This window comes from Triticum dicoccoides, chromosome 4B (assembly GCF_002162155.2).
Source record: "Triticum dicoccoides isolate Atlit2015 ecotype Zavitan chromosome 4B, WEW_v2.0, whole genome shotgun sequence".
Classification (NCBI taxonomy): domain Eukaryota; kingdom Viridiplantae; phylum Streptophyta; class Magnoliopsida; order Poales; family Poaceae; genus Triticum; species Triticum dicoccoides.
Genome location: NC_041387.1, coordinates 191267241 through 191279753, shown reverse-complemented (window position 1 = coordinate 191279753; position 12513 = coordinate 191267241). Strand labels below are relative to the sequence as shown.

General features: G+C 44.2%; 1 protein-coding gene across 1 annotated transcript; it reads left to right on the top strand.

Moving 5' to 3' along the window:
* Window positions 1-8599: 8599 nt before the first annotated feature.
* Window positions 8600-12000, top strand: LOC119295736 (ATP-citrate synthase alpha chain protein 2). The gene is made up of 11 exons (XM_037574193.1): window positions 8600-8819; window positions 9546-9722; window positions 9805-10047; window positions 10155-10206; window positions 10312-10426; window positions 10500-10581; window positions 10759-10854; window positions 10946-11047; window positions 11128-11244; window positions 11342-11458; window positions 11663-12000. Exons 1-11 carry the CDS (start codon window positions 8721-8723, stop codon window positions 11732-11734), a joined length of 1272 nt encoding a protein of 423 aa, XP_037430090.1. The 5' UTR covers window positions 8600-8720; the 3' UTR covers window positions 11735-12000.
* Window positions 12001-12513: the final 513 nt, after the last annotated feature.

Sequence of the window (12513 nt, the reverse complement as noted above, 5' to 3'; positions counted from 1 at the left end):
TCGTCGGGGAGGAGGTAGATCGGTCACACCACCATAGCTTCTAGGATTTTGAGGCATTGATCCCAAGTCCCTATCACGCTTAAGTAAAGCAACTTTGACAATGACATGTTATCACACGTAGCCACTTAAATAAAAAAATCAGGGGAATGATACAATACATAATAACAAGAGAAAGTACTAGAAAATCACAATATTAGGGAATTTTAAATAAATAAAATGAAATCAAAGAAAAGTACTCAAAACTGTAAAAATAGCAATGGGATCCGAAGTGAATAAGAGAACCTTAAAAAGTTTTATTTATCATTTAAAAACATGTAGATTTTGCTAACTTTTGTGCAATATTTCTGAATACAATAAGCTTCTAGGTTTTAGTAGTTTTTGTGCTATATCTAAGAAATTCTGAAGAAAAGTAGATAAATTTATAAAGTTAGGGGAAAACAAAACAAAACATATCCGAAGGAAATGAAGGGTGATATAAAATATAATTATAATTTCTCAAACATATGGATTTTAGTAACTTTTTGTGCAATATTTCTGAATTTATAAGCTTAAAAATGTATTTATTGAAACATTGGTTTATTTAGTCTCATTTTTGGGGATTTACTAAAAGTCACAACACCTTTAAAATTTGTGGAAAAAAACATACATTCATGGATGAGTAGAAACTTGCCCTTTATGTTTAGTAAATAATAGTTATTTATGAGCCTACAAGAGCAACTAAATTCGCTACACAACTCACGTGCAATAGCTGTTTTTATCATGGTTATTTACAAAAAAGGTCGTATGGGCACATGTTCCAAAAAAACAAGTGTTCTCATCTTTCCTTATTTATATATGTTGCCATGAACAATTGAGAAGCACCAACTGTTTGTAGTCTAGTAATGTTCTAATTTATTATTACTTTTATGATGCAGATTTTTGAAACATGGGTACATGTGCACCCTTTATGAGCAGTAAAATTGAAAAAAGATTAAAAAGTCAAACAATTCAGAAGTAAGATACATCCTCAACTGTTCTACTCATGTGTAAAGTTTCCCAAATAAATGTCATCCATCATATTTTGGAAAGAAAAGAGACAAAATCGGTGTTACATGAAAAGAAGGAAAAAACATGTTTGTGTTAGAGTTGTATTAAGTGATGTCTTTTGGCCTTTTGCATTCTAGTCTCTTGGCATCCTCTTATAGCCTTTTGGCATTCTCATGTATGTGTATATATGTTGGCATTGGCCTCCTAATAATGCAAGTTGATATTCTCAACATGGTATCAGAGCTCTAGGTATTTTTTCCGCACGCACAACTCGTGCCGCTCCCGATCCAATCTCCTACACGGTGGCAGTTGTTCTCTTTCCTACCGGTCGTGATTTTGTTTTTGCCTGCGTCCATCTCCAGCTATAGGAACTTCCCATCCAAGCTAGTTAGTTGATCCAGCCGCTGGCTAGTTGTTGCCCTCCCGTGGAATTAGTGTGAATCGATTTGGCCCTCGCATGGAATCCGCTGGCTAATGTTGGATCCGATCAGACTTGGTCTTAATCGATCCAGCTGCTGGCCGCTCGTCCTCCTCCAAGGTTGCTGCCGGCTGTGGGCCTTGTCCGCGCCGCTGCTGCTATATGTAGCTGCCGGCCACCGGCCGCGTCCACGCCGCTGCTGCCTTCTATGATGCCACCGGCCACCGGCCCCGTCTGCGCCGCTGCTACCGGCCGCCGGCCTTGTCCGCGCAACTGCTGACTTCTACGGTGCCACCGGTCGCCGGCCCCGTGTGCGCTGCTATTGTCTTCTATGGCTGTATGCAGGGCGCTCGCGTGGTTATGTGAGTGGCTGCTGCCATTTCTTGTCTAGGTGTCTACTACTCGAGATCGCGACTCCGTCTAATTGATTTGGTCCTCGTTCGGCTGGCTTTTCGTCTGATTGATCTGCTGCTGGTTCTGGCCGCTCTCATCTTGGCTAGTTGAGTCTTGGGTGACCTTTGCTATTCTAAAAAGACAAAAAAGGAGCACCATCTCTTTGGCGTCATCTGGCTATATTGCCATCCCGCGCTGCCCAATGATATTCGATGGGGCTAACTATGCTGAGTTCGTTGCCTTTATGCGCATTCACATGCATGGCATTCGTCTCTGGGGTGTTCTTTCCGGTGAGGTCCCCTGTCCTCCACGTCTAGTGCCTCCTGTGGCTCCTTCCCCACTGCCGACGCCACCGGCTCTTGATGCAGATGCTTCTGATGCTGATAGGGCTGCAGCCAGGGTTGCTGATGATGATGCGGATGCCGCTTATGACCAGGAGGTCTTGGATTATTCAAATGCTCTTTCTGTTTATCGTGACACTCTGGCTTCTTACACTCAGTGGTGTGATGATGATGCTTGTGCTGCGACTATTCTCACTTCTAGTATTTTGCCTCAGTTTGCTTCTGAGTTTATAGGCCTCGGTACTGTCTTTGGGATGTGAACTCATCTTCGTCAGCGCTATTAGCCCTCTGGTGATGCTCTCTACTTGTCTGTGGTCTGTCAGGAGCATGCTCTTCAGCAGGGAGACTCCACTATTGATGAGTTCTACACTTAGAGTTCTGCTATCTGACGCTAGCTTGACTCCCTTCGCACTACTATTTGTGGCACTTGCCCATGTTGCCGGACTGTGAGGTCAGACTTGGAGTTTCAGCGCATCTATGAGTTCTTGTCACGGCTCCGTGGGGAGTTTGAGCCTCGACGTGCTCAGTTGTTTGCTCGTGGCCGTGTTCCTATTTCTGAGGTGCTTTCTGAGCTTCGTGCTAAGGAGACTCGCCTCTGTGGTGCTAGTTTGCTTTAGGTTCCCTCTGTGCTCGCTGCTCGAGCTGCTACTCCACCAGTGTCTTCTCGCTCCAGTGCTCCACCGCTACTGCCCACTCCTCCGGGTAGTGAGGCATGCTCTCGTCCTCGTACCCATTGTGACTACCGCAACAAGGATGGTCACTCCGAGTCTCACTGCTTCAAGAAGAAGCGTGATATGCGTAATAGGGAGCGCAATTCTTCTTCTGGGACTCATGCTTCTTCCTCGACGTCGTCTACTGTCTCCTTGACTGAGCAAGATATTGTGAAGCTCAAGCGTCTACTTGCTGCTTCAGGTTCTTCGACAGGTACTACAGGCTCTGTAACTAGTGCTTCTAGTGTTGAGCGACCACTGTCTACACAGTCAAGTACATCCCCATGGGTTCTGGATTCTGGAGCTTCATTTCATATGTCCTCTGATTCTTCTATCTTGTCCTCTCGTAGATCTCTCGATTTTCCTATTCATGTTCTTACTGCTGATGGTACTCCTCTTCCTGTTGCGAGTCGAGACACTCTTGCCACTTCTTCCTTTTATGTTCCAGATGTTTATCATGTGCCTCGCCTTACTATGAACCTATTTTTTGCGGGTCAGCTTACTGATTCTGGTTGTCGTGTCATTCTTAACGTTGATTCTTGCACTATCCAGGATCGCCACACGAAGTCTCTGGTTGGGGCTGGCCCGCGCCGCCATGATTCTCAGTGGCTTTGGGAGTTGGACTGGCTTAATGTTCCTTCCGCTACCACCACACTCGCCAGTCCATCTGCCTTCGTCGGTTCAGCTACCAGCTCCTTCTAGCAGTGGCATCAGCGACTTGGTCACCTTTGTGTTTCTCGACTATCGTCTTTAGTTCGTCGTGGTCTTCTGGGGCCTGTCTCAGGAGATGTCTCCTTATAGTGTCAAGGTTGTGGGCTTGGTAAACAAGTCCAGTTACCTTATCCTACCAACGAGTCAGTGTCTTAGCGCCCTTTTGATTTAGTACATTCAGATGTGTGGGGTTCGGTTCCCTTCTCTTCCAAAGGGGGTCATCGCTACTATATTATTTTTATAGATGATTTCTCTCGCTACACTTGGCTTTACTTCATGTCTTCTCGTAGCGAGGTTCTCTCTATTTATAAGCGTTTTGCCGCCATGGTCCACACTCAGTTCTCTACACCTATTCGCGTGTTTCGTGCTGATTCTGCTGGTGAGTATATCTCCAAAATGTTGCGTGGTTTTCTTGCTGAGCAGGGTACTCTTGCTCAGTTCTCTTGTCCCGGTGCGCACGCTTAGAATGGCGTGGCTGAGCGCAAGACAACTCGTGCAATGATGATTGCCGCCTCTCTTCCGCCTCATTTCTGGGTTGAGGCTGTCTCCACTGCCACATATCTCATAAACATTCAACCCTCATCTGCTCTTTAGGGAGGTATTCATCTAGAGCGTCTTTCTGATCATTCTCCTAATTATTCTGCTCTTCGGATGTTTGGTTGTGTTTGTTATGTTCTCCTCCCCCCCCGAGAACGCACCAAAGTAAGCGCTCGGTCTGCCGAGTGTGTTTTTCTAGGCTATAGTGATGAACATAAGGGTTATCAGTGTTGGGATCCTGTCGGTCGACGGATGCGTATTTCTAGGGATGTGACTTTTGATGAGTCTCGTCCATTCTACCCACGACCATCCTCTTTGACCTTTTCAGTAGAGGATATCTCTTTTCTCACATTTCCTGATACACCTCCCTATGTGCCTCATATTCCTACTCCTCCTTCTCATCCCACTATTGCAGATCCGACACCATCTTCTCCTATCGTTTCTTCTCCTTCCTTATTGCATGACACTCCACCTTCATCACTGATGTCTCCTCCATCTTCATCACCTCCGGTGGTTCCTTCTCATCCCACTTTTCCTTTTCATTATACCCGTCGTCGACGTGTTATGGATGAATCTACTGACGTGCCATCTACTTCTGGCGCACCATCTTCCTCGTCCCAACCGACTTATGGTCTTCGGGCTCGACCCTACCCTCCTCTTGACCGCTATTCTCCTAGCCGATATGGCCTTTCGATTGTACTTGAGCCTACCTCTTATCGTGCTGCTGTTGTTCATCCTGAATGGCAGTTTGCGATGGCAGAGGAGATTGCCGCACTTGAGTGCAACGGCACATGGGATCTGGTTTCTCTTCCTCCCCGTGTTTGTCCCATCACTTGTAAGTGGGTCTATAAGATTAAGACTCGCTCTGATGGTTCTCTCGAGCGTTATAAAGCTCGTCTTCTGGCTCACGGCTTTCAGCAAGAGCATGGTCGTGATTATGATGAGACATTTACTCCTGTGGCCCATATGACCACTGTCCACACACTTCTCGCCGTGGCCTCTATTCGCCACTGGTCTGTGTCACAGCTTGATGTTAAAAATGCCTTTCTTAATTGTGAGTTGCATGAGGAGGTTTATATGCAGCCACCACCTAGGTATTCAGTTCCCGATGGCATGGTTTGTCGTCTTCGTCGCTCTCTCTATGGCCTTAAGAAAACCCTTCGCGCTTGGTTTGAGCGTTTTTCCTCTGTGGTCACTATTGCTGGTTTTTCACCCAGTGATCACGATCCAGCGTTGTTTGTCCACCTTTCTGCTAGTGGTCGCACTCTTCTTCTTCTATATGTTGATGACATGATCATCATTGGCGATGATTCTGAGTACATTGCCTTTGTCAAGGCCCATTTTAATGAGCAGTTCCTTATGTCTGATCTTGGTCCTCTTTGTTACTTTCTTGGGATTGAGGTTTTTCCTCCACCTTTGCTGCCTTTTTTATTTCCCAAGGAAAGTGCATCCAGGGTCTTCTTACTCGTGTGGCTCTTAGTGATGAGCGCACTGCTGAGACTCCTATGGAGCTCAATGTTCACCTTCGTGCTTCTAATGGTGAGCCCTTGTCTGATCCGACATGTTATCGTCATATTGTTGGGAGTCTTGTGTATCTCGCCGTCACTCGTCCGGATATCTCCTATCCTGTCCATATTCTGAGTCAGTTTGTTTCTGCTCCCACTTCAGTTCACTACAGTCACCTTCTTCGCGTGTTACGATATCTTCGTGGCACGATCTCTCATCATCTCTTTTCCCCCCGTTCCAGCTCATTACAGCTCCAGCCTATTCGGATGCTACATGGGCTAGTGATCCTACAGATTGCCGTTCACTTTCTGCCTACTGTGCCTTTCTTGGTGGTTCCCTCATTTCCTAGAAGATGAAGAAATAGACTACAGTTTCTCGTTCGAGTGCACAGGCCGAGTTGCGAGCTATGACTCTTCTGACGGCTGAGGTGACTTGGTTACGATGGTTACTGGAGGATTTTGGTATTTCTGTTACTACACCTACCACCCTCCTGTCAGACAGCACAGGTGCTATCAGTATTGCGCGGGACCCCGTGAAGCATGAGCTTACCAAACACATTGGTGTTGATGCTTCTTATGTGCGCGCTGCTGTGCAGGATCATGTTGTTGCTCTTCAGTATGTGCCTTCAGAGTTACAGCTAGCAGACTTCTTCACGAAGGCTCAGACTAGAGCGCAACATGGATTTCACCTCTCCAAACTCAGTGTTGTGGATCCACCATGAGTTTGAGGGGGGGGGGTGTTAGAGTTATATTAAGTGATGTATTTCGGCCTTTTGTATTCAAGTCTCTTGGCATCCTCTTGTGGCCTTTTGGCATTCTCATGTATGTGTATATATGTTGGCATTGGCCTTCTAATAATACAAGTTGCTAGTCTCAACTGTTTGAAGCATTTTTTTGAAATGGAAGGTAGATATCTCTACCTTATATTCAAAAAGTGTCCTAAAAGGCCAAGGGATACCAACATGCCCCGTCGAGAGTGGGTAGAGAAGAGTTAGAGCGCAACCTAGAACACGACAAAAGAAGCAAAAAACCAAGAAAGAAACGGGAATAAAAACGGAATGAGACTGAGGAAAGACGAACAGAAAAAGATTAAGCGGTGAAGAAAGTATGTGCCTCAATGTACCCACAACTTCATATTGTCCCCAATGCGCTTCACAGTAACATTGTGTGGGTGGACATTTTGATTGAAGACCCGGTCTTTTTCGCAATTCCAAAGTTTAGCAGTGCAGGAAACAAAGATGACTGGCCATTAGCAGTGATTGACTATAGTTTTGCCAAATTCATAAAATCTAGAAGGGAAGGAGCTCTCCCAATGATGTTCTGCAATTGCAACCTCTGCCAAACTAGTTTTGCAGAGAAACAATGTAGAACGATGCTCAGTGGATTCCACTACATGGCAAATGTCACACCAAGGGTCCTGCGAGCAAACACTTCTTTGCGAAGTTGTTGTTGGTATTAAGACGACCTCAAAAGGCAATCCAAAGGAAAACTCTAGACTTCACTAGGACAATAGGCAACCAAATAAATTGAGGTGCATGGTCTATCATTCCATGAAAAATGAGCAGCACACATGGTGGGCTGCCAAAAATCATACATGATCTCTCAAGGTCGGCAGAAGCCATAAAGGTGCGAAGCAGGTGCAATAGTTGTGATAATTCATGTGTGGTCATGGCTGAGAGGACTGACCAGAGCTTGTCAGACCAAGAGCCATGCACAAACTGTGATCGTACTGAGCAATATTTCTTAACATCAGATGGGAAAAGGATACGAAAGCAATCCATCAAATGTTTCTCGGTGCAACATATGTCCATCCACAAGGATATGGTTTGTGAATCTCCCAACGTGCAAGTGGCTACATTCTATACTAGGGAACAAAAGTGTGAATATTTCTCATAATGGGTGTGTTAAGTTGGTGTTTACCTGGAGTGAACATGCGTCCTTAATCTCCCCAAAACCAATTCCAGCATGGTAAATTATTTCCTTGCAGTATCTGCACAACAAGCTTGCAAAACATGGCTTGTGCTCTGAGTTCTCTGATGCCTAATCCGCCACATTCTTTTGCAGGACGACTGTGTTTCAGCACCCATGTAGTGACCTCCATGTACCTCCTTGCATTTTTCAGAAAAAGGAACACATGATCTTGTATATTTTCTGGAAGCTATAATCAGGCCACATAACACATGACATGAAATGTCAAGGGATTGCGGATAGTAGCGCATCGATCTTTTCAATCTATCGGCTAGGACAGGAGGCCAGACATCCACCCCGGTAGGCATCCATCAATCTTCTGAATCACTGTTTGCGGCAGGTGTTGCGTAATCTTATGAGTGGACAAAGGGCAAACACGATAGGTTCAGGGCAGGGAACCAATCGGGCATCCCAAAATTTGCACGACTTTAGTAGTCAGAACATCATCCATATTAAGAGACACAAATGTACTCTTAAGATAGTTGATTTTTAGGCCAGCGAATTCCAAATATGCTGTGAGAATTTTCTTAATTACTCTAGCCTAGTCAACATTGCCCTTAAGCAAAATCAACATATCATCTGCGTATTGTAGGACTGGAAAAGGTTCTTGGCAGTGCAAAGGATGAATGAAAAGTCCATCATGAAAGCATGCCTGCACAACCGTTGTAAGACTGTTTGTGATTTCTCATGGCATTCTCGAGATACAATTTTATTTTCTCTGTTAAAAATACCACGAATGTCATTTCTTTGCTAAACTTCACATGAAGTGGAACAATCAACCAGTTTGTTGACAAATAGTTTCTGAAACGATTTGATTGTTTTAACTATATTTAGATTTTACATTCATAAGAGGTGCGCATGTACCCATGTCCACCTTTGCATTTTCGTTATTTTTCTTTGTACATTGGTTTTTTTAGTACTCTTTCTACATTGGTTGGTTGCTTGGATCCCATCTAACACAAGACATTGCTATATATGCAACCAAGGTCGTGCTAAGCTACTGGCACCAAGCACACCGGCACCTACCATCGCTCTACTCCGCTTCGAGTCCACAGCACCTCGCGCGCGCTCTACCCACCATAAGCCTTCGGGCCTTCCGGGAGCCCAAGCCATGGCGCGCAAGAAGATCCGGGAGTACGACTCCAAGCGCCTCCTCAAGGAGCACCTCAAGCGCCTGGCCGGCATCGACCTGCACATCCTCTCCGCCCAGGTCAGTCACCACCCACTCTGATCTGGAATTTCGAGAAGTTTTTCTTTTTTGAGCGATACCTGGTTGGATCTCTGCATATTCTCGCATGATCCGGGCGGCCTGGAAGATTGCATTGATCCAGTTCGGACGAGCAGTGATAAGCCAATGCAGAACTGCCATTCTAACAAGTTTAGGGCCGAAACAGTTCCTCGTTTAGGATGGAGATCTGGCTCGAGATCATGCCAAGAAGCAATTTATCTGCATTGGTGATTGAGAGTCCTATTACTGGAACTGTTCTTCGTGAGGTCTATGGGAATAAAGCCAAAGGTGCAGTTTGGTACTGGCGGTTGTGTTAGGTGCAACAAATCTTTCAAAAATTATTGTCGTGTTACTTAGATCCAAGTTGTTCTGCACCGTGTGATATAGTTTGTCGATTATTTGCAAATGGTTAGTTATGTCTTGCACTGTGTGATACGCAGGAGGGTGACAGTGACACTCTGGGTATTCACCATTTCTTTTGTTACTTTTGGGTATTCATCATTTCTTTTGTTACTTTTGGAGTCTGCAGTCACTCCGAATCGATAGGCCTGGTTTACATAAATCGAAATCTGAACATTTGAAAAAACAGATCGTAATCCGAGTGACTCCAGTCTTAAATAATGGTTCTGATTTGAAACGGTCTATCTATATTTGATATCTGACAAGGTTTGTTTGACTGATCTGATCCTGTAAGTTGTTTACTGAAAGGTCACACAATTGACGGACTTTGCGGAGCTTGTGAACCAGCATCCATGGCTGTCGACCACCAAACTGGTTGTGAAGCCTGACATGCTGTTCGGGAAGCGTGGGAAGAGTGGCCTTGTGGCACTCAACCTGGATGTAGCCCAAGTCAAGGAGTTTGTGAAGGAGCGGTTGGGAGTCGAGGTAATTGAAGGCCATTCTTATCCTTTGTGTGCATGAGAACGAAGTGAATTCTGATCTATGTGTGCATGTTTGATTTATTCAGGTCGAGATGGGTGGCTGCAAAGCTCCAATTACCACTTTCATAGTTGAGCCGTTTGTCCCCCACGATCAAGAGTACTACCTTTCAGTTGTGTCCGAAAGGTTGGGTAGCACCATTAGCTTCTCGGAATGTGGAGGCATTGAAATCGAGGAGAACTGGGACAAGGTTAAGACAGTCTTTCTTCCGACCGAGAAGCCAATGACACCTGATGCTTGTGCTCCCTTGATTGCAACCCTTCCACTGGAGGTACCTATACTGTAACACTACTTACCTCATTACCTTGCGTTGTTGATTTTATTAGCTTGCTGTCTGTCACATGTTGATAATAGTTTCACTATCTGTTTGTTTATCAGGCACGCGGAAAGATTGGTGATTTCATTAAAGGAGTGTTTGCTGTCTTCCAAGGTGCTGCAGATTTGGAGAGGGCCTACTTGTCATTAGTAGTAATGTTATTCGTCATTAGCTTTCTCGGCTTCCCATATTCACAATAAGTTTGCTCCTCTTTTGCAGACTTAGATTTCTCATTTATTGAGATGAACCCATTCACCATGGTGAATGGGGAGCCATATCCGCTGGACATGAGAGGAGAATTGGATGACACTGCATCTTTCAAGAACTTCAAGAAGTTAGTTTCTTGATCCCCAGTGGTATGATTCTCCATGTGATTGTTGTACTAAACAGTTCTGATAAAATTGCAGGTGGGGAAATTTAGAATTCCCTCTACCATTCGGCAGAGTTCTCAGTTCTACAGAAAGTTTTATCCATGAGCTGGACGACAAGGTATTATCCAACATCTGGAATCACACATTTTTTTCTTTTCCTTTTTCCACCTGAAGTATGAATTACCAATTACTAACATTACCTAGGTTTGCACACGGGTGTAATATAAATACTTGCACTGACCTGTATGATTTGTTGAGCTATGCGTTGACTGTGGTATGGTATCCATTCTTTCAGACCAGCGCGTCTTTGAAGTTCACAGTTTTGAACCCAAAGGGACGCATCTGGACAATGGTTGCTGGAGGTGGTGCCAGTGTCATATATGCTGACACGGTAAGCACGCCTTTTTGCCTGATTCTAAGTTAGCATCTGTTGACCAGAATTGGCTTGTATACATGACTATAAGTTTTCTTTGGTTTGCCAGGTTGGAGATTTGGGATATGCTTCAGAGTTAGGAAATTATGCAGAATACAGTGGTGCTCCCAACCAGGAGGAGGTTCTGCAGTATGCTAGAGTAGTACTTGATGTAAGCATTCAAGATAACATTTTATGACACCACTCTTCACTTCACGTAGGTTAATATGTTAACAATATTATTCAATGCAGTGTGCGACTGCGGACCCTGATGGCCGCAAGAGAGCCCTTCTCATTGGAGGTGGTATAGCCAACTTCACTGATGTCGCTGCCACTTTTAGTGGCATCATTCAGGCATTAAGAGAGAAGGTATACAGTAGCACTTAACCTGCAACTCTGGCTAGTGTTGTATTCTCCTTTTACTTCTGCATCTAATTTGCCACCTCACTATAAAATATACTTTCAGGAATCCAAGTTAAAGGCATCCAGGATGCACCTCTATGTTCGACGAGGCGGTCCAAATTACCAAACTGGACTGGCGAAAATGCGCAAGCTTGGTGCAGAAATCGGTGTTCCGATTGAGGTACTGTTGTAGTCAGTATCTCCTATAGGAATCTTATGCAAAAAGCTCACGCTGAATTATTTCCATTGCTATGAAAAATTCTTCATCGGTTTGTCCAACATAAAACACTCACTGAAAACGAAAGTCCATCTGTTTCTGGTTGGTGGTTCAGAGCCGCTATCCCTGTACAGGTGAGCTGATTATGTCTTGAACAATCCACTGCAGGTGTATGGACCGGAAGAGACAATGACTGGCATCTGCAAGCAAGCAATTGAATGCATTATGGCGGCATCATAAATCAGGATACAGTTGAGAAGTAGTTTGAGATCTACAAACAAGAAACTGGCTGCCGCATAAATGAGAGCATAGTGGCACTAGGTTCACATCACATGGTTGATTAGTTTCTTCAGAAGTTATTTGGACAAAGACACATATATTATTGTCGTAAAGGAACCTGTACTGTTGTAATGTGACAAACAAAAGATTTATTACCATGCAAACCGGTATGTCCGTAGCCTGTTACAAGCATGGAATTGCAATTATCTTGATTGGACTGCCTCATACACAGCTGCTATTGGGTTTGTTGTGTTACTGAACTTGTTCAGAAATTGCATGTCCTCACAACTTTCTAGAGAAGCTGCACCCCATGAGAATATGCCTCCTATTTGCCGCGTCGGTCGCTGTGTAGCGACCTAGCGCACACCCCACCCACCCGTCTGTCCAGGGTATGGCTAGCCCATTTTGATTTTTTCCACCGGTTTTGCGAAGGTTTTAAAACCTTCCTTGAGCTGGTTTTTTCTTTTTCATCTCCATTTTGGCCTGGTTATTTATTTATTTGTTTTGTTTTTCAGTTTTCCTTTGTCTTTTCTATTTTTATTTTCTTTTTTCATTTCTGTTTTCCTTCTTTTCCATATTTTTTATTTTACTTTTCTTCTTCTTCTTCTTCTTCTTCTTCTTATTTATTTATTTATTTATTTATTTTCTTTCTTTCTTTCTTTTTCATTTCATTTTGTGAACATCTCTCAAATTTGAGAACATTTTTTAAAATCATGAACAATTTGTAAATTTGCGAATAT